Genomic DNA, 26,097 nt, shown 5'->3' on the forward strand with positions numbered 1-26,097 from the left:
CAAGCACTGGAATCAGTGGCAGGCAGCAACGGCAGGACAAAGGCCGCCTGCCGTTCACGCCACTGCCACTGCCTCTGCCACTGCCTCTGCCTCTGCCACTGCCACTGCTGACTGTGCTGGCGATGCACTCCAGAGGACGAGCCAGGACACCACTTCATCTGCCTCCGCCACTTTGTTGACTTCTACCTCATCCTCCCCTGGTCCTGTCTTATCTCCTTCTCCTGCACCATCAAAGGCACCATCAGGCGTTTCTTTACAACAACCCACCATCTCTCAGACATTGGAGCGGCGGCAGAAATACACTGCTAACCACCCACACGCGCAAGCCTTGAACGCCAACATCGCTAAACTGCTGGCCCAGGAGATGTTGGCGTTCCGGCTTGTTGAAACTCCCGCCTTCCTGGACCTGATGGCAACTGCGGCACCTCGCTATGCCGTCCCTAGCCGTCACTACTTCTCCCGGTGTGCCGTCCCCGCCTTGCACCAGCACGTGTCACTCAACATCAGGCGGGCCCTTAGTTCCGCGCTTTGCACAAAGGTCCACTTGACCACCGACGCGTGGACAAGTGCATGCGGACAGGGACGCTACATTTCACTGACGGCACACTGGGTGAATGTAGTTGAGGCTGGGACTGCTTCCCAAACTGGCCCGGTGTACCTCGTCTCCCCGCCTAACATTCCTGGCAGGGACACGAGAAGAACACCCCCCTCCTCCTCCTCCTCTACCGCCTCCTCCTCCGCCACCGCCTCCTCCTCCGCCACCGCCTCCTCCTCCGCTGTTAGATTGACCCCAGCTACGAGTTGGAAACGTTGCAGCACTGGCGTTGGTAGACGTCAGCAGGCTGTGCTGAAGCTGATCAGCTTGGGGGACAGACAGCACACTGCCTCCGAGGTGAGGGATGCCCTCCTCGATGAGACGGCAATATGGTTTGAGCCGCTGCACCTGGGCCCAGGCATGGTCGTTTGTGATAACGGCCGGAACCTGGTAGCAGCTCTGGAGCTTGCCGGACTCCAACATGTTCCATGCCTGGCCCACGTCTTCAACCTAGTGGTGCAACGTTTCCTAAAGAGCTACCCCAATGTTCCAGAGCTACTGGTGAAAGTGCGGCGCATGTGCGCCCACTTTCGCAAGTCGACAGTAGCCGCTGCTAGCTTAAAATCTCTCCAGCAACGCCTGCATGTGCCACAACACCGGCTTTTGTGCGACGTCCCCACACGCTGGAACTCAACGTTTCAGATGTTGAATAGAGTGGTTGAGCAGCAGAGACCTTTGATGGAATACCAGCTACAAAACCCTAGGGTGCCACAAAGTCAGCTGCCTCAGTTTCACATCCATGAGTGGCCATGGATGAGAGACCTTTGTGACATCCTACGGGTCTTTGAGGAGTCCACAAGGAGGGTGAGCTCTGAGGATGCGATGGTGAGCCTTACAATCCCGCTCTTGTGTGTTCTGAGAGAATCCCTGATTGACATCAGGGATAACTCAGATCACACAGAGGAGTTAGGGATAGCATCCGATCCGTCACAGCTGGAGAGTAGGTCCACACATCTGTCCGCTTCACTGCGTTTAATGGAGGAGGAGGAGGAGGAGGAGGAGGAAGAAGAGTTGTCCGATGATGTGATGGTGATACAGGAGGCTTCCGGGCAACTTCGAATCGTCCCATTGTTGCAGCGCGGATGGGTAGACATGGAGGATGAGGAGGAAATGGAGATTGAACTTTCCGGTGGGGCCAGAGGAGTCATGCCAACTAACACTGTGGCAGACATGGCTGAGTTCATGTTGGGGTGCTTTACAACCGACAAGCGTATTGTCAAAATCATGGAGGACAACCAGTACTGGATCTTTGCTATCCTTGACCCCCGGTATAAAAACAACATCTCGTCTTTTATTCCGGTAGAGGGGAGGGCCAATCGCATCAATGCTTGCCACAGGCAATTGGTGCAGAATATGATGGAGATGTTTCCAGCATGTGACGTTGGCGGCAGGGAGGGCAGTTCCTCCAGTAGGCAACCAAGTTCTCACCGGTCCACACAAACGAGGGGCACACTGTCTAAGGTCTGGGACACCTTGATGGCACCCCCTCGCCAAAGTGCCGCCACGGAGGGTCCTAGTGTCACCAGGCGTGAGAAGTATAGGCGCATGTTGCGGGAATACCTTTCCGACCACAGCCCTGTCCTCTCCGACCCCTCTGCGCCCTACACGTATTGGGTGTCGAAGTTGGACCTGTGGCTTGAACTTGCCCTATATGCCTTGGAGGTGCTGTCCTGTCCTGCCGCCAGCGTCCTATCTGAGAGGGTGTTCAGTGCAGCCGGTGGCATCATCACTGACAAGCGCACCCGTCTGTCAGCTGAGAGTGCCGACCGGCTCACTTTGATAAAAATGAACCACCACTGGATAGAGCCTTCATTTTTGTGCCCACCTGTGTAAAGCACCCCAACATGAAACTCCATGTCTGTACTCAACCTCTCCAATTCCTCCGCATCCTCATACTCATCCACCATAAGCGTTGCACAATTCTGCTAATACTAGGCTCCCTCCAACATGATTTCCCCCAACTCTGCTGGTTAGAGGCTCCCTCCACCCTGATTTCCACCAACTCTGCTGGTTAGAGGCTCCCTCCACCCTGCTTTCCCACAACTCTGCTGGTTAGAGGCTCCTTCCACCATGAATTTGCCCAAACTGGGCTGTTTAGAGGCTCCCTCCACCATGAATTGGTCCAAACTGGGCTGGTTAGAGGCTCCCTCCACCATTAATTGGTCCAAACTGGGCTGGTTAGAGGCTCCCTCCACCATGAATTTGCCCAAACTGGGCTGTTTAGAGGCTCCCTCCACCATGAATTTGCCCAAACTGGGCTGTTTAGAGGCTCCCTCCACCATGAATTGGTCCAAACTGGGTTTTTTAGAGGCTCCCTCCACCATGAATTGGTCCAAACTGGGCTGGTTAGAGGCTCCCTCCACCATGAATTGGTCCAAACTGGGGTGGTTAGAGGCTCCCTCCACCATTAATTGGTCCAAACTGGGCTGGTTAGAGGCTCCCTCCACCATGAATTGGTCCAAACTGGGCTGGTTAGAGGCTCCCTCCACCATTAATTGGTCCAAACTGGGCTGGTTAGAGGCTCCCTCCACCATTAATTGGTCCAAACTGGGCTGGTTAGAGGCTCCCTCCACCATGAATTTGCCCAAACTGGGCTGTTTAGAGGCTCCCTCCACCATGAATTTGCCCAAACTGGGCTGGTTAGAGGCTCCCTCCACCATGAATTGGTCCAAACGGGTTTTTAGAGGCTCCCTCCACCATTAATTGGTCCAAACTGGGCTGGTTAGAGGCTCCCTCCACCATGAATTTGCCCAAACTGGGCTGTTTAGAGGCTCCCTCCACCATGAATTTGCCCAAACTGGGCTGTTTAGAGGCTCCCTCCACCATGAATTGGTCCAAACTGGGTTTTTTAGAGGCTCCCTCCACCATGAATTGGTCCAAACTGGGCTGGTTAGAGGCTCCCTCCACCATGAATTGGTCCAAACTGGGGTGGTTAGAGGCTCCCTCCACCATTAATTGGTCCAAACTGGGCTGGTTAGAGGCTCCCTCCACCATTAATTGGTCCAAACTGGGCTGGTTAGAGGCTCCCTCCACCATTAATTGGTCCAAACTGGGCTGGTTAGAGGCTCCCTCCACCATGAATTGGTCCAAACTGGGTTTTTTAGAGGCTCCCTCCACCATGAATTTGCCCAAACTGGGCTGTTTAGAGGCTCCCTCCACCATGAATTGGTCCAAACTGGGCTGGTTAGAGGCTCCCTCCACCATGAATTTCCCAAAACTTGGCTGTTTAGAGGCTCCCTCCACCATTAATTGGTCCAAACTGGGCTGGTTAGAGGCTCCCTCCACCATGAATTGGTCCAAACTGGGGTTTTTAGAGGCTCCCTCCACCATGAATTGGTCCAAACTGGGGTGGTTAGAGGCTCCCTCCACCATGAATTGGTCCAAACTGGGGTGGTTAGAGGCTCCCTCCACCATTAATTGGTCCAAACTGGGCTGGTTAGAGGCTCCCTCCACCATTAATTGGTCCAAACTGGGCTGGTTAGAGGCTCCCTCCACCATGAATTTGCCCAAACTGGGCTGTTTAGAGGCTCCCTCCACCATGAATTTGCCCAAACTGGGCTGGTTAGAGGCTCCCTCCACCATGAATTGGTCCAAACGGGTTTTTAGAGGCTCCCTTCACCATGAATTGGTCCAAACTTGGCTGTTTAGAGGCTCCCTCCACCATGAATTGGTCCAAACTGGGGTGGTTAGAGGCTCCCTCCACCATTAATTGGTCCAAACTGGGCTGGTTAGAGGCTCCCTCCACCATTAATTGGTCCAAACTGGGCTGGTTAGAGGCTCCCTCCACCATGAATTGGTCCAAACTGGGGTTTTTAGAGGCTCCCTCCACCATGAATTGGTCCAAACTTGGCTGTTTAGAGGCTCCCTCCACCATTAATTGGTCCAAACTGGGCTGGTTAGAGGCTCCCTCCACCATGAATTGGTCCAAACTGGGTTTTTTAGAGGCTCCCTCCACCATGAATTTGCCCAAACTGGGCTGTTTAGAGGCTCCCTCCACCATGAATTGGTCCAAACTGGGTTTTTTAGAGGCTCCCTCCACCATGAATTGGTCCAAACTGGGCTGGTTAGAGGCTCCCTCCACCATGAATTGGTCCAAACTGGGGTGGTTAGAGGCTCCCTCCACCATTAATTGGTCCAAACTGGGCTGGTTAGAGGCTCCCTCCACCATTAATTGGTCCAAACTGGGCTGGTTAGAGGCTCCCTCCACCATTAATTGGTCCAAACTGGGCTGGTTAGAGGCTCCCTCCACCATGAATTTGCCCAAACTGGGCTGTTTAGAGGCTCCCTCCACCATGAATTTGCCCAAACTGGGCTGGTTAGAGGCTCCCTCCACCATGAATTGGTCCAAACTGGGGTTTTTAGAGGCTCCCTCCACCATGAATTGGTCCAAACTTGGCTGTTTAGAGGCTCCCTCCACCATTTATTGGTCCAAACTGGGCTGGTTAGAGGCTCCCTCCACCATGAATTGGTCCAAACTGGGTTTTTTAGAGGCTCCCTCCACCATGAATTTGCCCAAACTGGGCTGTTTAGAGGCTCCCTCCACCATGAATTGGTCCAAACTGGGGTGGTTAGAGGCTCCCTCCACCATTAATTGGTCCAAACTGGGCTGGTTAGAGGCTCCCTCCACCATTAATTGGTCCAAACTGGGCTGGTTAGAGGCTCCCTCCACCATGAATTTGCCCAAACTGGGCTGGTTAGAGGCTCCCTCCACCATGAATTGGTCCAAACTGGGTTTTTTAGAGGCTCCCTCCACCATGAATTTGCCCAAACTGGGCTGGTTAGAGGCTCCCTCCACCATGAATTGGTCCAAACTGGGGTTTTTAGAGGCTCCCTCCACCATGAATTTGCCCAAACTCTGCTGGTTAGAGGCTCCCTCCACCATGAATTTGCCCAAACTCTGCTGGTTAGAGGCTCAATCCACCCTGATTTTCAAAACAAATGTTGGTGCCAACCTCAACTTACTACAAGGGCCAAATTCACTGCTGGTGACAAGCTCTCCTCACTGCAAGTGCCAAATACACATGTTTCAAGGTGTTTTCCTACTGTCAGAGAGGTGGTATTGAGTGTGTAAAGTGTGTAGTTGTTAGGCTGTGATGTTGGGGTAATAGAGGGTCTTTGGTGTGTTAGATGCCCCCAGACATGCTTCCCCTGCTGTCCCAGTGTCATTCCAGAGGTGTTGGCATCATTTCCTGGGGTGTCATAGTGGACTTGGTGACCCTCCAGACACGGATTTGGGTTTCCCCCTTAACGAGTATCTGTTCCCCATAGACTATAATGGGGTTCGAAACCCGTTCGAACACACGAACATTGAGCGGCTGTTCGAATCGAATTTCGAACCTCGAACATTTTAGTGTTCGCTCATCTCTAATGACTATCTAAGGACACACAATTTCAATGACGTATTTTGTGTAATGGAAGGAGAAATAATGTGGTTCAAACCAAATGTGCATTTCCACTTCATATTATAATACTAGTAAATTACCACCATACTAGGTCAAGTCAACTATTGTTGAGTGCTTGGGCAAAAAATTGTCTGGGGACCTGATTCTCAGCAGTGGTGTCAGTGGAAGGAATGACACCATTATATCATTTTTGGCTGATCCCGCTAAAGTCAAGGGGTTTTGGGTGGTAAACTAATATCGCATAAGGAAAATTGCAACCAATATGACAAACTGAACTGGAAACCCTTAAAGGGAGTCTGTCAGATCCAAGTACCTTTAAAACAAATAATAGTGCAATGTAGGGGACTTTCATTGGAGCAGGAACATACCTTGTGGCCATAAATCGAAGAAGCAATGCAGATAAAACCATCTTTTTATGGATATACAATGTAAGTGCATCGGGGCAGGCTTGACTTGCCAGATTTGCCTACATGACAGCTGCAAATACTTCTGTTCTCCTCCTAATTCACTATCCAACAATGTCTCTGTAGCAGTGAATGACATTTTCAGCCTCTGCCCATGTCACGACTCTGTAGGCAAATATCACAAACAATGTCCCGCCCCCAATGCACTTGCTGATTGATTTGCATATTTATATAAAGAGGATTTTCTCTGCATGGCTTCATTGGTTTATGGCCACAAAGTTATACTTCGGCTCCTATTAAAGACTAGAGATGAGCGAGTAGTACTCGATCGAGTAGGTATTCGATCGAATACTACGGTATTCGAAATACTCGTACTCGATCGAGTACCACTCGCTATTCGAATGGAAAAGTTCAATGCAGAACCAGCATTGATTGGCCGAATGCTATACAGTCGGCCAATCAATGCTGGTTCTTCTCCTACCTTTAGAAGTCTTCTCCGTGCAGTTTCCCCGCGGCGTCTTCCGGCTCTGAATTCACTCTGCCAGGCATCGGGCCTGGGCAGAGCCGACTGCGCATGTCTGCTTGTAGTGCGGAAATGCGCAGTCGTCTCTGCCCAGGCCCGATGCCTGGCAGAGTGAATTCAGAGCCGGAAGACACCGCGGGGACGCTGCAAGGAGAAGACTGCTCGGAGGATCCAGCCCGACCCTCACTCATGGACTTGGTAAGTATAATTTGATCGAACGTTGCCTACCCTTGAAACGAGCATTTTCCCCCCATAGAGTATAATAGGGTTCAATATTCGATTCGAGTAGTCGAATATTGAGGGGCTACTCGAAACGAATATCGAACCTCAAACATTTTACTGTTCACTCATCTCTATTAAAGACCCCTTCATGACACTATTATTGGTTTGGGAGGCATTTTGGACCTTCCTAGCACCTTATGAAAAAATTGACTAGTGAAAGTTTGGAGGTTCCCTACACTCTCTGACCCTTTCCAGTCAATACTGTGTAGGGTGAGGTGACCCAGGTTAGGAATGCACGAGAAGGATTCAGAATTGTTACACTGTATTATGAGGAATACAAGAATGTACTAAAACAGACATGTCCGGAGAGGTGGCAGGTTGTTGACTATGTCTTTAGAGGATTGTAGGGTTATAGGTTGGACTTGACGGACTGATGTCTTCATCCAACCTCATCTACTAGGTAACTATGTAACAGGGTGCAGAAGATGTTGGGTCACCAGAAAACCCCATATTGAGTTTGGTGGAGTCTTCTTCGCTAGGATTTGGGAAACGTAGGGTATAAAGTATAATACTGAAGCAATACTGTCGGCTTCAGAAGTACCTCCTTGTGTATTCTGCGCCATGTAGTTGACCTGGTGGCCTTAGATAAAAGTTTGAGTGATCATGACATAGTCGGTATAATTCGGATAGTTTCCAGTAAGGGCGGTGGTAACAATGTGGTGGGCCTAATTCACTAAATGTTTATGCATTCTTGTGCTCAGGAGTCAATGACCTACAACGCCTCATTATGAAGAGACTTTTGGTTTCTGTGGCAACTCTGATTAACCTCCTGCTCCTGGTATTGTCGGGATCTGGGTATTGTCAGCACATTACAGATGAGTCTTGTTCTGTTCAGATCCTCGTTCCTGGTTTAAAAGGTACGTCTTCTTATTCAATAGCTTATTATTTATATTGTATAGTAATGCGAATGTCTGCGGAGTAACTAGAATGTTTTTAACATGAAGGCAACGAATCATTAGAAAATGATATAGATTATCTAAATCAGCTTATATTTTTGGTGAGATATACAAGTACTGTGCAAAGATTTTAGGCATGTGTGGAAAAAATGCTGCAAAGTAAGAATGCTTTCAAAAATAGAAGGGTTAATAGTTTTCTTTTATCAGTTATTAGTGGCGTAACTAGGAATGGCGGGGCCCCGCGGCAAACTTTTGACATGCCCTCCCCCCCCGACCGACACCGAAGACTGCGACCGACCCCCTCCTACGCATTTCTGCGCGTTCTATTATGCCCCATAGTGGCCCCTTAACACAGTATTATCCCCCATAGTGGCCCCTGCACACAGTACTATGTCCCACTGTGGACACCCATAAACAATTACTGTATTATACTCTGGGGTCTTTTCAGACCCCAGAGTATAATAATCGGAGACCCGGGGGAATAAAAACATAAAAAAACTACTGTTACTTACCTGTCCCCGGCTCCTACGCTGTCTTCTCCGCTGCTGTCCTTGTTCAATGACGTCGGATGTCACATGACCCAGGACGCAGGCCGGGTTCATGTGACGTCAGAAAGGACGTCAGGAAGTAGGCCTGGCAGGATTGTGGAGAGGTAAGTAACATGCTTTTTATGTTTCTTATGTCTCCCGGTCCGCTGATCATTATACTTGGGGGTCCGAAAAGACCCCCGAGTATAATGATAGCAGCGGTAGCAGCTGTTACCGGGCCCCTAATGTCCCGGGCCCTGTGGCAGCTGCCTCTGCTGCTATGGCGGTAGTTACGCCACTGTCAGTTATCAAAATGAAGTGAATGAAGAATAGAGAAATCTAAGGCTAGGTTCACACCTGCGCCGGGCTTCCATTCGTCCAAGCAGGACTTTTCTCTCTGCATTTTTTGTGGGGGAAACCGGACGGAAACCTGGGGTCTATGGAGTCCATGGGTTTTCGCAGGTAACCACTTTTTAATCCGAATGCAGGTGTGAACCTAGCATCAAATCACATCAATATCAAGTGTGATCACTCTTTGGAGCCCTGGAAGGGATGATACGGCCCCCGCAGAGCCCTGATCTCAACATCATCCAGTCTGTCTGGGATTACATGAAGAGACAGAAGGATTGGAGCAAGGCTACATCCACAGAAGATCTGGGCTCCAAGATGTTTGGAACAATCTCCATGCCGAGTTCCTTCCAACACTGTTTGCAAGTACCAAGGAGAATTGATGGAAGGCAAAGGGCAAAGGTCACACCAAATATTGATTTAGTTAGAAAGTTGATAAGTTTGGACAAAGACATAAGTCCATCCAGTTTCACCTATAAACTTACCAAGGTGATCCAGAGGAAGGCAAATAACCCCAAAGAGTTGATGTCATACAGGGATAAATATTCCTTCCAACTAAGTATGCCAATTAGACTAAATCCTTGAATGAACAACCAAATATTCTAGTTCCATAACCTGTGATATTTTTACTTTCAAGAAAGTCATCCAGGCCCCTCTTGAATTTGTACAAATTGATTTAGATTTTTCCTTTATTCATTCACTTAAAGAGGTATTCCCACAAGACAAGTTATTCTTTATCCATAGACTAGGGAATCACTTGCAGATCAGTGGAGGTCAAACCGCTCAGGCTCCCACAGATCAGGCAAAAGGATGACTCTTTGGGCCTCAACAGTCACGTAAGTTATGTTGACCCAATCACAGGTCGATATCTCTAAGACAAAAAGAGGCCTGCAGATTGGCGCTGGAGTCCACTGGAGCTGAGTAACACTCTGTTCATTAGGCCTATGTGGGCAGTTATTACAATGAGACACAGATGCTTGGTGGTCATTACAATGAAGTAAAGATTTTTGGTGGTTACTACAATGAGGCACAGAAGCTTGGTGGTTGCTACAAGGAGTTATAGAAGCTTGGTAGTTACTACAATGAGGCCCAGATGCTTGGTGGTTACTTCAATGAGACATGGATACTTGGTGTTTGTTACAATAAGGCACAGAAGCTTGTTGATTACTTCAATAACAACATATACTTGGTGGTTACTACAATGAAGTGCAGATGCTTGGTGGTTTCTACAATGAAGCCTAGAAGCTTGGTGGTTACTATAGTGAGGCCCAGGAGCTTGGTGGCTACAACAATGAGGCACAGATACTTCCTGGTTAATACAATGAGGCACAGATAGTTAGTTGAAATTAAAATGAAATACATGAGACATATTCCCTTTAAGGAGTGTGAATGTAAACAACTAAAAAGGAAATACATGAAACATTCCAGAGTGTGAATGAAACTAAATAAACCTTTGTTTTTCTGGCAGCGCCACACTTGTGCATAAGGTGGTGTGGGGTATTACAGCTCAGCTTAATTGAAGCAGTTTATAATAAAATAATAGTGCTAAATGACAGTGCTCTGCACCCTATATATTAACTGTTATTGTGGTAATATCATCTAAATTACACATCTAGGTGATGCCGGAGAAAAAGGTGAGAAAGGAGCCCCGGGGAGACCAGGAAGGGTTGGCCCGCCAGGAGAAAAGGGTAAGGATGGTACATGGAAATGAAAAAATTATAATTGTTGGGTATAATATCAAAACCACCAGACATTGTAACTGAAATCCATTAAATTATTTCCATTGAAAAATGTATTGTTTGAAAATTGTATTATAAATAATTTTAGCCATTGGCAATGAATGATAAGCCGGTAGGAGACACATGGGATGATTTATTAAGATGGTGTAAAAGCAATACATTGCAGTGCCGACCATGTGCGTTGGTAAACATTTATTATTATTTGCTACTTTTTTTTTCCAATTTTGGGCTATTTTCACATCTTCATCAGAGTTTCCATTTTCTGTTCCGTTATAGAAAGTAAAAATTGGAAATCCTGATGGGATAGATCAGTCTTATGATGAACAGAATCAGATCCCAATGGACACTGTTAACTACAATGGGGTCCATTGGATATTTGGCATTTCACTAGATGAAAAAGTCTTGCATGCCTTACTAGCTGCTCTGTGTCAACATATATAAAGGAAGATGCAGGCACCTGTCGCACAGGACTAGATGGTTCATTGTATGATAATTACCACTGTATCAGTCAGTGGGTGTGGACCCACTGTGTCACCAAACCAGGTTGGCTTAAGGCCACTCCTACCGTGTTTCCCCGAAAATAGGTCATCCCCTGAAAATAAGGCATGGGAAGGTTTATATACAAAGAAGAAAAATTTGTCTCAGCCCGTATTACAAAAATGATAAATGTCTCTTACTGTTAATGCAGGAGTAGTAGGTGCTTGTAGTCATCCGGATGCCCGGGACGTCATGTCCGGCACAGACACAATAGAAGCAACAAATTTAAGTAGTCTCAGCACGCCGGATGATACGTTTTCTTAAAAAAATTTCCAAATTTTATTGTGGAGACATGCTCCTAGTTAAAAATATATATATACAGTCCTATGAAAAAGTTTGGGCACCCCTATTAATCTTAATCATTTTTAGTTCTAAATATTTTGGTGTTTGCAACAGCCATTTCAGTTTGATATATCTAATAACTGATGGACACAGTAATATTTCAGGATTGAAATGAGGTTTATTGTACTAACAGAAAATGCGCAATATGCATTAAACCAAAATTTGACCGGTGCAAAAATATGGGCACCTCAACAGAAAAGTGACATTAATATTTAGTACATCCTCCTTTTGCAAAGATAACAGCCTCTAGTCGCTTCCTGTAGCTTTTAATCAGTTCCTGGATCCTGGATGAAGGTATTTTGGACCATTTCTTTCTACAAAACAATTCAAGTTCAGTTAAGTTTGATGGTCGCCGAACATGGACAGCCCGCTCTCAAATGATCTGAAAACAAAGATTGTTCAACATAGTTGTTCAGGGGAAGGATACAAAACGTTGTCTCAGAGATTTAACCTGTCAGTTTCCACTGTGAGGAACATAGTAAGGAAATGGAAGACCACAGGGACAGTTCTTGTTAAGCCCAGAAGTGGCAGGCCAAGAAAAATATCATAAAGGCAGAGAAGAAGAATGGTGAGAACAGTCAAGGACAATCCACAGACCACCTCCAAAGAGCTGCAGCATCATCTTGCTGCAGATGGTGTCACTGTGCATCGGTCAACTATACAGCGCACTTTGCACAAATAGAAGCTGTATGGGAGAGTGATGAGAAAGAAGCCGTTTCTGCACGTACGCCACAAATAGAGTTGCCTGAGGTATGAAAAAGCACATTTGGACAAGGCAGCTTCATTTTGGAAACAAAAATTGAGTTGTTTGGTTATAAAAAAAGGCGTTATGCATGGCGTCCAAAAAGAAACAGCATTCCAAGAAAAACACATGCTACCCACTGTAAAATTTGGTGGAGGTTCCATCATGCTTTGAGGCTGTGTGGCCAATGCCGGCATCGGGAATCTTGTTAAAGTTGAGGGTCGCATGGATTCCACTCAGTATCAGCAGATTCTTGAGAATAATGTTCAAGAATCAGTGACGAAGTTGAAGTTACGCCGGGGATGGATATTTCAGCAAGACAATGATCCAAAACACCGCTCCAAATCCTCAGGCATTCATGCAGAGGAACAATTACAATGTTCTGGAATGGCCATCCCAGTCCCCAGACCTGAATATCATTGAACATCTGTGGGATGATTTGAAGCGGGCTGTCCATGCTCGGCGACCATCAAACTTAACTGAACTTGAATTGTTTGTCCAAAATACCTTCATCCAGGATCCAGGAACTGATTAAAAGCTACAGGAAGCGACTAGAGGCTGTTATCTTTGCAAAAGGAGGATGTACTAAATATTAATGTCACTTTTCTGTTGAGGTGCCCATACTTTTGCACCGGTCAAATTTTGGTTTAATGCATATTACACATTTTCTGTTAGTACAATAAACCTCATTTCAATCCTGAAATATTACTGTGTCCATCAGTTATTAGATATATCAAACTGAAATGGCTGTTGCAAATACCAAAATATTTAGAACTAAAAATGATTAAGATTAATAGGGGTGCCCAAACTTTTTCATAGGACTGTATTGTTCTTGGAAAAGCAGTCGATGGATATGTCCTTGTACAGACGGGACAGAAGGACGAATAAGCCAATGATGGGAAGGTTTATGTTTAATTACCTAATATAAGGCACCCCCCGAAAACCATGGCAGCCTGCTGAACACTGTGCGCGATGTTCTGTGTGCACAGGAAAGCTGGCTGCTGCCTCTGCTGTGATACCGTACGTTGTATCCACTGTCCCTGCTGTAGGATGAGCTGGGAGATGCCGCTGTGCATATACATTGGGGAGTTGGCTCTCCCAGCTCATCCCACAGCAGCCAGTATCACAGCAGAGGCAGCAGCCGGCTTTCCTGTGCACATGGAACACAGTGCACAGCATTCAACGGGCTGCAATGCCCACAAAGTGAGGCTCCCTGGCAACTACCGGCAGCCTCGCTAAGCCCCGACCACCACTTCCGCCGCCGCGATCAACAGCAGCACCAGCGCTGCTATGAAGATGGGTAAGGTAAGTAGTCTACCTCCCCTTGCCTAACCTCCTGCATGTCTTATGGAGCGGGTTGTCCCCCGCTCCACAAGACGCCCCCCCCCCCCCCCGAAAATAAGACATGGCCTATATTTAGGATGAGAATTTAATATAAGACACTGTCTTATTTTCAGGGAAACACGGTAAGAGCATTGTCTAAATGGTCCTCCTTTAAAATCCATGTGGGGGTCAGGACTCTGCTGCAGGGAGCTCACATGCCTCATGGTCACTGCCTCATGGAGTGGTCCTGGTGACAGCTGGTACAGGTTCAAAACGCCCAAGTCAATCACAGTAACCTTTGCTCGGGCAGGGTGTTGCAGATGGGCAGACTTTTATACTTTAGCCTAATAGAGATAAGCTGGGGAAGTTTTACTGGCACATGTACTGGCCCTTTAAGTAACAAGAAGACGGCGTACACCCCTGTTCTTTCCCTCTTTTTCCTTTAGTGATTCTTACTCATTGCCCCTCCCTACAGCAGACATCATAAGCTGAAGGCTGATTAATGGGGCACGGAGCTGATAGCCCTGTGCTCCACCAATGTATAGCGACTCTATGTGTGTCCTAAGGACACACAGAGTTGAAATTGCTACCTGCTTCCCAGTACAGTGAAATAGCACCTGAAATGTGATACTGTCCACTAGATCCGGCTCCGGTGAGTGGGCTCACACTTCCATAGGGCCTAGTGTCAATGCACCATTTGACCTATGGTTAAAGTGGCCCCAGCACACAGGTGGCCCCTGAAGGCAAGAGTTTGTAGGTAATACCTTAGTGTCATTGTGTCTTGCTGTTGTTGGTCACTGAGGACAGCTGAGGATTTAGCAGCTGGAGTGGGAGAGGACACTCCCAGTGACAATAAAAAACCCGTCTTAGGCCGAGGTCCCACGTTGCGGACACGCAGCTTTTTTTTGTTGCAGATTTTGCTGCGGTATTTTGAGCCAAAGCCAAGAATGGTTACAGAAGGAATGGGAAATATCTAGGAAGTTCTTATACTTCTCCCTTCTGATCAATCCACTCCTGGCTTTGGCTCAAAAAAACGCAGTAAAAGCTCCAACAAAAAAAATCTGCAATGTGGGGCCTTAGCCTAATAATAATTAATATGATGCTAAAAGCCATCTTTCAAAAACTGAAGACAAAAGTCTAGGGCACAAATTAATTTACAAGAAAGAGACAGAACGCCATCATTGCATATGAGGATTGTTGATAAATCAGAAAGAAATAGACGATCCCACATTTAAGTAACAGAGGGGCCAGGCAGTGCGGCACATACAGAATAAAGGAACCCTGCATTTACTACTTTACCTTTTGCTGCTTATGCTGTGAAAATGGTGGCATAAAGCTGACAGGGAGGTTTTATTGGGAATCTGCTATCCTCACTGTATTATGTTTGTGACATCTATAAACCTTGGCATTTCATACATCACATTAACAGGAAACGTCAGCCCGGCATCTGCTTACACATTGCTCCTTTATCGGCTGCCACTTTGACATAAAGTCGGCAATGCATGAGAAAGTTATATGTAGGGAGAATAGATTTACTGCACCGCAAGCTCAACAAATGCACACAAAAATAATCCGGATTGATGCAATGTATTGGATAAGGATAATTCCTTTTGTTTTGTGCTGGGATTCTACTAGCAGATGCTCATTTCTTTATTTAATTTTCTTATACATGCATATCTATCTTATTGTGTCTCATAAACTTAGAATTATGTGATCCGAGGAGAGATATAAGAGCCATAACAAAGATAATTCAGGTTTCCACAGATGCGTCCGCTGTTAGGGGGCATTCACACGATGTAACGCAGCACTGGTTCTTGCAGGATAACTCGTGTAAGAATCAGCGCTGCAAAACAGAATCCCATTGACTTCAATGGGTTCTATTTAGCACGTGTAACACATTGAAATCAATGGGTTAAAAAGCCTCATTGATTTCAATGTGTTATGCGCACTAAACGGAACCCATTGAAGTCAATGGGATTCTGTTTTGCAGCGTTGATTCTTATGCGGGTTATCGTGTCAGAATCAACGCCATATTACATCGTTTAAATGTCCCCTAATTATGTTGCTTGAATTTGTTAAAAGGGAGGTCATGGAAAGTGAAACATAAAATAAAATAAAAAAAAAAAACATATTTACCCGTTCCCAATGACTGGGGGCTTATTCCAGTGGAAGTCCTCGCCACACGTGAACGCTGAAGCCAATCAGTGACCTAAGTAGTCACATAAAAGGACTCGGGATGTCACTCACATACATCACCAGTGACGTCCCAGGTCCTTTCCAATCAGTGGCCTCAATGGTCATGTGCGGTAAGGACTTCCATAACAAGTCCCCAGTCACCAGTGGACGGGACAGTGGCAAGGGAAAGACCAAAGCGCCGGGCACAGGTATGTTCTGTTTTTCATGTTTCACCTTCGTCAGCCCACAAAACTATAATTCCTGGACAACCCCTTTAGGCCTCATTCACACGACACAAGTATGTAGGCCAAGTTAGTTAAGATTTTTTAGTAGAATGCACTTGGGTGACACTTGGGTGACATGACAGCTCACCGTTCCCTTTGATTTCATTGGAGGGTTCTGTTCCGATGTCATTGAGCAGGACAGGGCGTGCTATATAATCATCAGAATGGAACAGGACATCATAAGATAAGATAATCCTTTAATAGTCCCACAATGGGGAAATTTCAGTGATACAGTTTCATGGACGGTACAGTAGTATATAACAAGAGAGAAACAAATACAAGCTCATGGCAAATAGAGAAATACTAGGAATCATAGCAACTAAAAAGAAAAGAAACACAGACACACTGCAGGATCATTTAGTTCTCTGTGTGGAGTGATGTTAATAATACAGCCCAACCGTGGTTGGAGGACACAAGGAGGGGTTACAGCATGTAGATATAACATGCAGAAACATTTTTTGCAGAGGTGGGGGACATATGCAGCTATCATGATAACATGTGGCAGTTCCTTTGGTAGGTAGTGAGATCTCATGCTCACAGCTGATAGTTCGGTATCTTGCATCAGCGCTATTGTTCCTTAACCACAAAAAAATGTCCTTTATCACAAGCCCTCCTCCTTTCTTCTTACCACTGTGTTCTACTGCCCAAAGAAGTCTGAAGCCATCCAGGTAGACAGGGTGCTGCTCTCTTGCCAAGCTTCCATAAAATCGTGGGGTAGGTGGGTGATGGTAGGTTCCCAGGCTGTAACAGAGTCCCACGTGTCCACAGTAAAAGAAATAAATACCAGTCAATTGCAGGCATCTTCACACATCAGCAATAGACGCCAAAAATCATCTCCTTGAAAGAAGTCCGCACTTCCATGCAGGTATCTCCTCCATTCTTTGTCTGCCTCATGGTGACCATGCTGTCCTTAGCTTGTGGGGAGATGGTAACAGGCACATGTCCCTACAGGAAATTCCAGCTGAACAGGTCTTGAGTCTTGTCCATGCTTTAACAATAGAAACAAAAGGAAAAAAAAAAATACTCCTCAGGATCTTCCATTCGATTTATAGTTGCTAATTCATAGTGCTAGGTTGCTTGTGTAAAGGATTCTTGAAGATACAGAGAAAAAGAGTGAAAAGGAAAGATAAAGGTTGCTCTCAGCTTGGAGCTCTGTATCGGGGCTGCCACTCATGCGGCGCCATCTTGAAAAAAAAAAAAAAAAAAAAGGAGAGCCTTGACCTGCACACTCAGCCGTGTGTATGAGGCCTAAGATGGACAGACATGCAGTCTAGAAACTCATGGGACTGCTAAAGATCTGAAACTGACATATTGCCTGTGTGCATAAATATACCATTAGTAGTGTGAACCAGTTGTAAACTTCCTAGCACTACTTTCTGGATAAGACAAAGCTATACTTTTTCTCTAAATGAGAAATATATTTTTGGAGCAAATGTATAAAAAACTCAAAATATTATCCTTTGTGATGCATTGAAGAAAGAAAATAATGGTGTGGGTGTTTGCCTGATACCACAAATTTATTCATTGGACCTGGTAAGAAGTAAATGAAAGATGAGCTGGCAATAATGTTAATGGGGGCCGAGTCTGCAGCGAAATCCAGTCGGATGATACTTGGAGACGGAGTGACATCTGAATGCATTCACGTCTATGGGGGGCATCCAATTAATACTGTTGCGATCACAAGGATCAGGTAGGATCTGCTCTGGAATGGAATAAATCCAAAGCCCCCATAGACGTGAATGCATAATGGAATGCACATGTATAAAAAAAAAATTGTAAAACAAATACAGAAACATAAAGACATGTATATATTTTGCTTTGGGTCTTGTTTTCCAGGTGAGATGGGTGACAAAGGAGTAAAAGGAGGTATAGGTCGTCACGGGAAGATTGGGCCTATTGGGTCTAAAGGTATCTATCTATGATTTTTTTTTGTAGAATAATTCTTTATTATATGCAGCATTTCTACTGAATTCACTGTAAACTGTGCAAAACACATTGGTATTACTTTCTCTTCTTAGGTGAGAAAGGAGATGTTGGTGATGTGGGTCCTCCAGGTCCCAATGGAGAACCAGGTATATTTATGTTTCTGTATCACGACACATTGTATCATATATGTGATTGTCCATAGCTATCCTCAGAGATATTAGGTAACTGTAACAGGAAGCTGGTATGGATTTCCCGTTATTATCTTTCACTATTACATAATGCGCCTTGTATTCAAAGTGAACATATGATCCATTGGGAGGGAATTTTTATCAACCCACCTATGCCCATATATATTCCCCCATTGTATTATTATGTAAGGGGGAACCCACTTTCTGTGCTGGCAAATAGTGGAGGGCTACCTTTGCGATTCCCATATACACTATACGCATTTGGAAAAAGTTGTCGTAATACAACAACCAATGAAATCCCTATACAATAGAATTTTTTGTATCAAAGCGGGTGCAAAAATATCAATGTACTGGAAATCCCATCCGGAGAATCCATTTAATCCCATCCTGAGATACTAAAGCCACAAGATAATACTCATATTGCTATACAGGCCCGATCAACCCTTAGCCCATTATCATTTCCAGTGATGTATCAAATATGTCTATATATCCTTACAGGGATACCATGTGAATGTGGACAGTTGAGGAAAGCTGTTGGTGAGATGGACATCCTGGTGACACAGCTGACCACAGAACTAAAGTTTGTCAAAAATGGTATGTGTCCCTGAATTCTGTTGTAAAAAAAGTAGAAAATAATCGATTGGTTTCACACATGGCTGTTTACAGCGCAGTTTCTTAAATCAAAGCCTAAAAGAGTTGTCCATGATTTACAGTCCTATGAAAAAGTTTGGGCACCCCTCTTAATCTTAATCATTTTTAGTTCTAAATATTTTGGTGTTTGCAGCAGCCATTTCATTTTGATATATCTAATAACTGATGGACACAGTAATATTTCAGGATTGAAATGAGGTTTATTGTACTAACAGAGAATGTGCAATATGCATTAAACCAAAATTTGACCGGTGCAAAAGTATGGGCACCACAACAGAAAAGTGACATTAATATTTAGTAGATCCTCCTTTTGCAAAGATAACAGCCTCTAGTCGCTTCCTGTAGCTTTTAATCAGTTCCTGGATCCTGGATGAAGGGATTTTGGACAAACAATTCAAGTTCAGTTAAGTTAGATGGTCGCCGAGCATGGACAGCCCGCTTCAAATCATCCCACAGATGTTCAATGATATTCAGGTCTGGGGACTGGGATGGCCATTCCAGAACATTGTAATTGTTCCTCTGCATGAATGCCTGAGGATTTGGAGCGGTGTTTGGACATTGTATTGCTGAAATCTCCATCCCCGGCGTAACTTCAACTTCGTCACTGATTCTTGAACATTATTCTCAAGAATCTGCTGATACTGAGTGGAATCCATGCGACCCTCAACTTTAACAAGATTCCCGGCGCCGGCATTGGCCACACAGCCCCAAAGCATGATGGAACCTCCACCAAATTTTACAGTGGGTAGCAAGTGTTTTTCTTGGAATGCTGTTTCTTTTTGGACGCCATGCATAACGCCTTTTTTTTATAACCAAACAACTCAATCTTTGTTTCCAAAATGAAGTTGGCTTCTCCAAATGTGCTTTTGCATCCCTCAGGCAACTCTATTTGTGGCGTGCTTGCAGAAACGGCTTCTTTCTCATCACTCTCCCATACAGCTTCTCCTTGTGCAAAGTGCGCTGTATAGTTGACCGATGCACAGTGACACCATCTGCAGCAAGATGATGCTGCAGCTCTTTGGAGGTGGTCGGTGGATTGTCCTTGACTCTTCTCACCATTCTTCTTCTCTGCCTTTCTGATATTTTTCTTGGCCTGCCACTTCTGGGCTTAACAAGAACTGTCCCTGTGGTCTTCCATTTCCTTACTATGTTCCTCACAGTGGAAACTGACAGGTTAAATCTCTGAGACAACGTTTTGTATCCTTCCCCTGAACAACTATGTTGAACAATCTTTGTTTTCAGATCATTTGAGAGCGGGCTGTCCATGTTCGGCGACCATCAAACTTAACTGAACTTGAATTGTTTTGTAGAAAGAAATGGTCCAAAATACCTTCATCCAGGATCCAGGAACTGATTAAAAGCTACAGGAAGCGACTAGAGGCTGTTATCTTTGCAAAAGGAGGATCTACTAAATATTAATGTCACTTTTCTGTTGAGGTGCCCATACTTTTGCACCGGTCAAATTTTGGTTTAATGCATATTGCGCATTTTCTGTTAGTACAATAAACCTCATTTCAATCCTGAAATATTACTGTGTCCATCAGTTATTAGATAGATCAAACTGAAATGGCTGTTGCAAACACCAAAATATTCAGAACTAAAAATGATTAAGATTAATAGGGGTGCCCAAACTTTTTCATAGGACTGTATTTTTTTTTTGTTTTAATGTAGATTGTGAGCCCCATTTAGGGCTCACAATGTACATTTTTCCCTATCAGTATGTCTTTGGAGTATGGGAGGAAATCCACCTAAACACGGGGAGAACATACAAACTCCTTGGCAGATGTTGTTCTTGGCAGGATTCGAACCCAGGACTCCAGTGCTGCAATGCTAACCACTAAGCCAACATGCTGCCCCGTCCATGATTTTTTTTATTGACTTTATGGAATGGGATCTGAGCTACAATATTGGCGGTCAGCCACTATATAGGGCCTACAGTCAACTCCTTCTGGCTCCATGAACTGTATAGTGCACAGAGACAGAACGGATGCACCTCCAAACAGTTGTGCAGGTGTCACTTGTTGGTGCCCCCCACTCCTAAGAATAGGCCAAAAAATAATGGACAACCCCAGCAATGTGGATTTAAAAGGCATTGGAAATATAAAGCAAGGACATATACTTCTCCTCCTTTATAAATCTACTCTCATGGCTTTGACTCAAAAAATTGCATCAAAAAGAAAAAGTGTTTTGTGGAAATGTTGCATTTTTTTGGCAGATTTTTTTTAATGCCAAAGTCAAGAGTGACTTCAAAAGGAATGGAAAATATTAAGGGAACATTTATCCTTCTCCCTTTTGCTAAATCCACTCCTGGCTTTGGCTCAAAAACCACATTAAAATCTGCAACCTACAAATGCAGCTTTCCGTAAAATATGGTGTCAAATGTCAACCTTAGGCTGCCTTCACACGGAGTAACGACGGCTGCCATTCACAGCCGTACACGCGAGCGCTGCGAAAGGCTCCCGAACAATTCCCATTCACTTCAATGGGAGCGCTCGTAACGCCGGCTTTACAAGCGCTCCTATTGAAGTGAATGGGAAGTGTTCGGGAGCCTTCCGCAGCGCTCGCGTGTACGGCTGTGAATGGCAGCCGGCGTTACTCCATGTGAAGGCAGCCTTATAGTGGTTGGACCATTGTCTTTATGATACTTAGCCACAAATAGATATTAAAGTGAACCTTTCACATGGAAAACAGGTTTCTGTCTATATGCAGCATATTACGGAGCAGGAGGAGTAGAACACATTGGTATATAGGTTTGTGGCTAATAGACTCCTATAACTTCTACGTTGTTCATTAAAATCTCTGATCTTTCTATGCTTAGAAGTCCAGTGGGCGGTCCTACTCAGTGATTGACAGCTACAGTGCCTACAAGTAGTATTCAACCCTCTGCAGATTTAGCAGGTTTGATAAGATGCAAATAAGTTAGAGTCTTCAAACTTCATATAAGAGCAGGATTTATTAACAGATGCATAAATCTTACAAACCAAAAAGTTATGTTGCTCAGTTAAATTTTAATAAATTTTAAACATAAAAGTGTGGGTCAATTATTATTCAACCCCTAGGTTTAATATTTTGTGGAATAACCCTTGTTTGCAATTACAGCTAATAATCGTCTTTTATAAGACCTGATCAGGCCGGCACAGGTCTCTGGAGTTATCTTGGCCCACTCCTCCATGCAGATCTTCTCCAAGTTATCTAGGTTCTTTAGGTGTCTCATGTGGACTTTAATCTTGAGCTCCTTCCACAAGTTTTCAATTGGGTTAAGGTCAAGAGACTGACTAGGCCACTGCAACACCTTGATTTTTTCCCTCTTGAACCAGGCCTTGGTTTTCTTGGCTGTGTGCTTTGGGTCGTTGTCTTGTTGGAAGATGAAATGACGACCCATCTTAAGATCCTTGATGGAGGAGCGGAGGTTCTTGGCCAAAATCTCCAGGTAGGCCGTGCTATCCATCTTCCCATGGATGCGGACCAGATGGCCAGGCCCCTTGGCTGAGAAGCAGCCCCACAGCATGATGCTGCCACCACCATGCTTGACTGTAGGGATGGTATTCTTGGGGTCGTATGCAGTGCCATCCAGTCTCCAAACGTCACATGTGTGGTTGGTACCAAAGATCTCGATCTTGGTCTCATCAGACCAGAGAACCTTGAACCAGTCTGTCTCAGAGTCCTCCAAGTGATCATGAGCAAACTGTAGACGAGCCTTGACATGACGCTTTGAAAGTAAAGGTACCTTACGGGCTCGTCTGGAACGGAGACCATTGCGGTGGAGTACGTTACTTATGGTATTGACTGAAACCAATGTCCCCACTGCCATGAGATCTTTCCGGAGCTCCTTCCTTGTTGTCCTTGGGTTAGCCTTGACTCTTTGGACAAGCCTGGCCTCGGCACGGGAGGAAACTTTCAAAGGCTGTCCAGGCCGTGGAAGGCTAACAGTAGTTCCATAAGCCTTCCACTTCCGGATGATGCTCCCAACAGTGGAGACAGGTAGGCCCAACTCCTTGGAAAGGGTTTTGTACCCCTTGCCAGCCTTGTGACCCTCCACGATCTTGTCTCTGATGGCCTTGGAATGCTCCTTTGTCTTTCCCATGTTGACCATGTATGAGTGCTGTTCACAAGTTTGGGGAGGGTCTTAAATAGTCAGAAAAGGCTGGAAAAAGATATAATTAATCCAAACATGTGAAGCTCATTGTTCTTTGTGCCTGAACTATTTCTTAATACTTTAGGGGAACCAAACAGAATTCTGGTGGTTTGAGGGGTTGAATAATAAATGACCCTCTGAATAAACTTTTCACAATTTAAAAAAAAATCAAACAAAGAAATAACATTCTTTTTTGCTGCAGTGCATTTCACACTTCCAGGCTGATCTACAGTCCAAATGTCACAATGCCAAGTTAATTCCGAATGTGTAAACCTGCTAAATCTGCAGGGGGTTGAATACTACTTGTAGGCACTGTATATACAGAGTATTACCAGTCAGTCACTAGGTAGGACCATACCATTGACTTCTCAGTATAGAAAAAGATGAGATGTAAACAAATAAATGACAAGTTATCTAAGTATTTGCCACAAATCTATATATTTATATTCTCTGCCCTTCCTTCTCCGTAGCATACCGTCTGCAGATTGCACTACATATTCCATAGAACAGGTTTGCTTTAAATGCTGACTTCCTGGAGTCACCACTAGAGAGAGCTAAGGATCATACTTCATACTTTGTTGCTATTGAGTTCAATGTATAACAGTTCAAATGATGAAAGGGTTTATGCCACGAGGTGAGAACGGGAGGTCCTTTTACCTGTTGCAGACTTAGCCTGACCACAGCCAGGCTGAATGTAGGTGTGATTGGTGGAGGACGGTGCTCCCATTCACGTCAATGGGACTGCTGGAGATAGCTGAGTGCTTTACTTCGGCTATCTCTGGCACTCCCTTTGAAGTGAGTGAGAGCAATGTGCACCACCAAGCACACCTACACTCAGCCTGGCTGCGATCAGCCCGAATGAGCAGCTGGTTTTTGGACTCCCCCCCCCCCCATTCTCAGGGTCAGTGGAGTTCTCAGAATTCAGACCCAACCAATCAAGTATCTATGCTCTCTCCTATGGATAAAGGGTGAATACTTTTTGTGGCATAACCCCTTAGGGTGCATTCACACGGAGTAAAATGGAGTGTAATTTGGAGTGTAATTTTTACACATGTAAAAAATTTACACGTGTATTTTGGAGTGTTTTTTTTAAACGTGGCGTTTACGGAGCGTTTACGCGTGTAAAAAACGCTTCCGTAAACGCTCCAAATTACACTCCATTTTACTCCGTGTGAATGCACCCTTAAAAATGTGGACACTGTTCATTTCTATGTCTTATTTCTGGTTTTCTATCTACCTGAACCGTTGTACTGTACATAAAGCCTGTTATAGAAATACGAGTGCTCACTTTTCAGCAATGCCCTCCCCCGCAGTTGTTGCTGGAGTGCGAGAGACAGATACTAAGATTTACCTACTGGTGAAAGAAGCAAAGAAATATACAGAGGCCCAAGCCTATTGCCAAGGACGAGGAGGAACACTCAGTATGCCCAAAGACGAGACGACTAATAGTCTGATTGCCTCTTACATCAACCAGGCTGGCCTGAACAGAGTGTTCATTGGGATCAATGACCTGGAAAAAGAAGGTGTCTATGTCTATTCTGACCGGTCACCAATGCAGACCTTCAACAAGTGGCGGCAAGGTGAACCAAATAATGCCTACGATGAGGAGGACTGTGCCGAAATGGTGTCCTCAGGAGGATGGAATGACGTCTCCTGTCTCATAACAATGTTTTTTATTTGTGAGTTTGACAAGGAACATGTGTAATTGTTCTCTTATTTCCATACATGAGGTTCTACAGCTCTATACATTTGGTATACATTTATGGCTAAAGGGGTTATACCATGAAAATTATTTACCCCATATCCATAGAATAGTGGACAAATTGCTGATCAATGGGGGTCTGACCGCCAAGACTCCCACTGATCCCAAGAAAGGGGGTGTTTTACTTAGAAGGGTGCTTTGACTTAGAACGCGTACCCCTGCTCCATTAATGTCAATGAGGGTGTTTCAGCTGTCAGATCTCCACGGTCAGCAATTTATGATAGGGGGTAAATAATTTTTGTGGTATAACCCATTTCATTCAGCAGGAATAAATTAAGGAAGAATGGTTTATAACACTGTGCCCCTTCACTACCCTCAGTATAGTCATTTAAGCTTGCTCACTATCCTTGAGCTGTAGACTTGAGCCAGACTAGTTGCTATAGACATGCTACCTATCTGGTTAGGCAAAATATCCATAGCAATCAACCTCCCTAAGTTAAGATGGCCTGACACTTGCAACAGCAAAGAAAAGTAGCTTGACAGAAGTCACTCCGTGACAACGACCATCTCATGCTACATTATCAATATGGTGGAAGATGTGCGATATTGTTCCTTCTGCACCCCATTAGCCACTTGTATGACAATGGGTGGAGCGGAGCCGAGACCAAGTCGGCCAGGCGGGGACACCACGGTCTGACAGATTTACTATATTTACTCCGGAAAGCTGGTATGGTTTATACCTGAAATTTACACCAATTCCAGTTGGAGCTTTTTAATCATTCAGACATATCGCATCCTAGTTGAGGACCTATGACTAATGTACAGATTCCCCCCACTCTTATTTTTACGAACAGCGCCACTTTTGTCCATTGACTGTGTCCGGTGTTGAGCATTGGACTGAAGTTTCTTGAGCCCATCAGATAAAATGATTCTTGGGGTCCACCCACCAACAAACCCAGGAAATAGACCATACACCCCTCAAATCTGGGTGTCTTCTGCTGGACTATTATTTTGTTAGAGCCTGGCCCATTGGAGAATCCTCTGGTGTTGCAGATCTGACCCAATCTTTGGATAAGAGTGGCGCTGTGCTAAATGAAAAACAATCAACTTTTTATGAAACTGGGCAGAGTGAGGCAGGTTGGGATAGTGACTATTTTTTTCTCTCTTCAGACCACCCCTCTAATAAATGAAAGCACACAGTTCTAGCTATATCTCCAATTATTCCCAAGACCGTTTTAATAGATAAAGCCAAGACCCTGTTCAAACTTTTTGTAAGTGGGCTCACCCCACAATTTAATTTCCACTTAACAAGACCCACATAAGGCCTCTTCCTCCGCAACCAACAATGTTACATAAAAAACAAAAATACTACTCAC

General features: G+C 45.0%; 1 protein-coding gene across 2 annotated transcripts in view; it reads left to right on the forward strand.

Annotated features, from left to right (window-relative positions):
• The window catches only part of COLEC11 (collectin subfamily member 11), a 35,268-nt gene extending 10,371 nt beyond the window's left edge, over positions 1-24,897 (forward strand). Inside the window, exons 2-7 of one of the 2 annotated variants that reach the window (XM_075269123.1) lie at positions 7,908-8,063; positions 10,594-10,665; positions 17,956-18,027; positions 18,138-18,191; positions 18,732-18,827; positions 24,315-24,897. In XM_075269123.1, coding sequence (XP_075125224.1) covers positions 7,934-8,063; positions 10,594-10,665; positions 17,956-18,027; positions 18,138-18,191; positions 18,732-18,827; positions 24,315-24,724 — 834 coding nt within the window. In that variant the 5' untranslated portion in view covers positions 7,908-7,933 and the 3' untranslated portion in view covers positions 24,725-24,897. The remainder of the gene's footprint in view (positions 1-7,907; positions 8,064-10,593; positions 10,666-17,955; positions 18,028-18,137; positions 18,192-18,731; positions 18,828-24,314) is intronic. The other variant, XM_075269124.1, reaches the window with a different exon arrangement.
• The last annotated feature ends 1,200 nt before the right edge of the window (positions 24,898-26,097 follow it).

Source organism: Leptodactylus fuscus, chromosome 3, assembly GCF_031893055.1.
Source record: "Leptodactylus fuscus isolate aLepFus1 chromosome 3, aLepFus1.hap2, whole genome shotgun sequence".
NCBI classification, from domain to species: Eukaryota; Metazoa; Chordata; class Amphibia; order Anura; family Leptodactylidae; genus Leptodactylus; species Leptodactylus fuscus.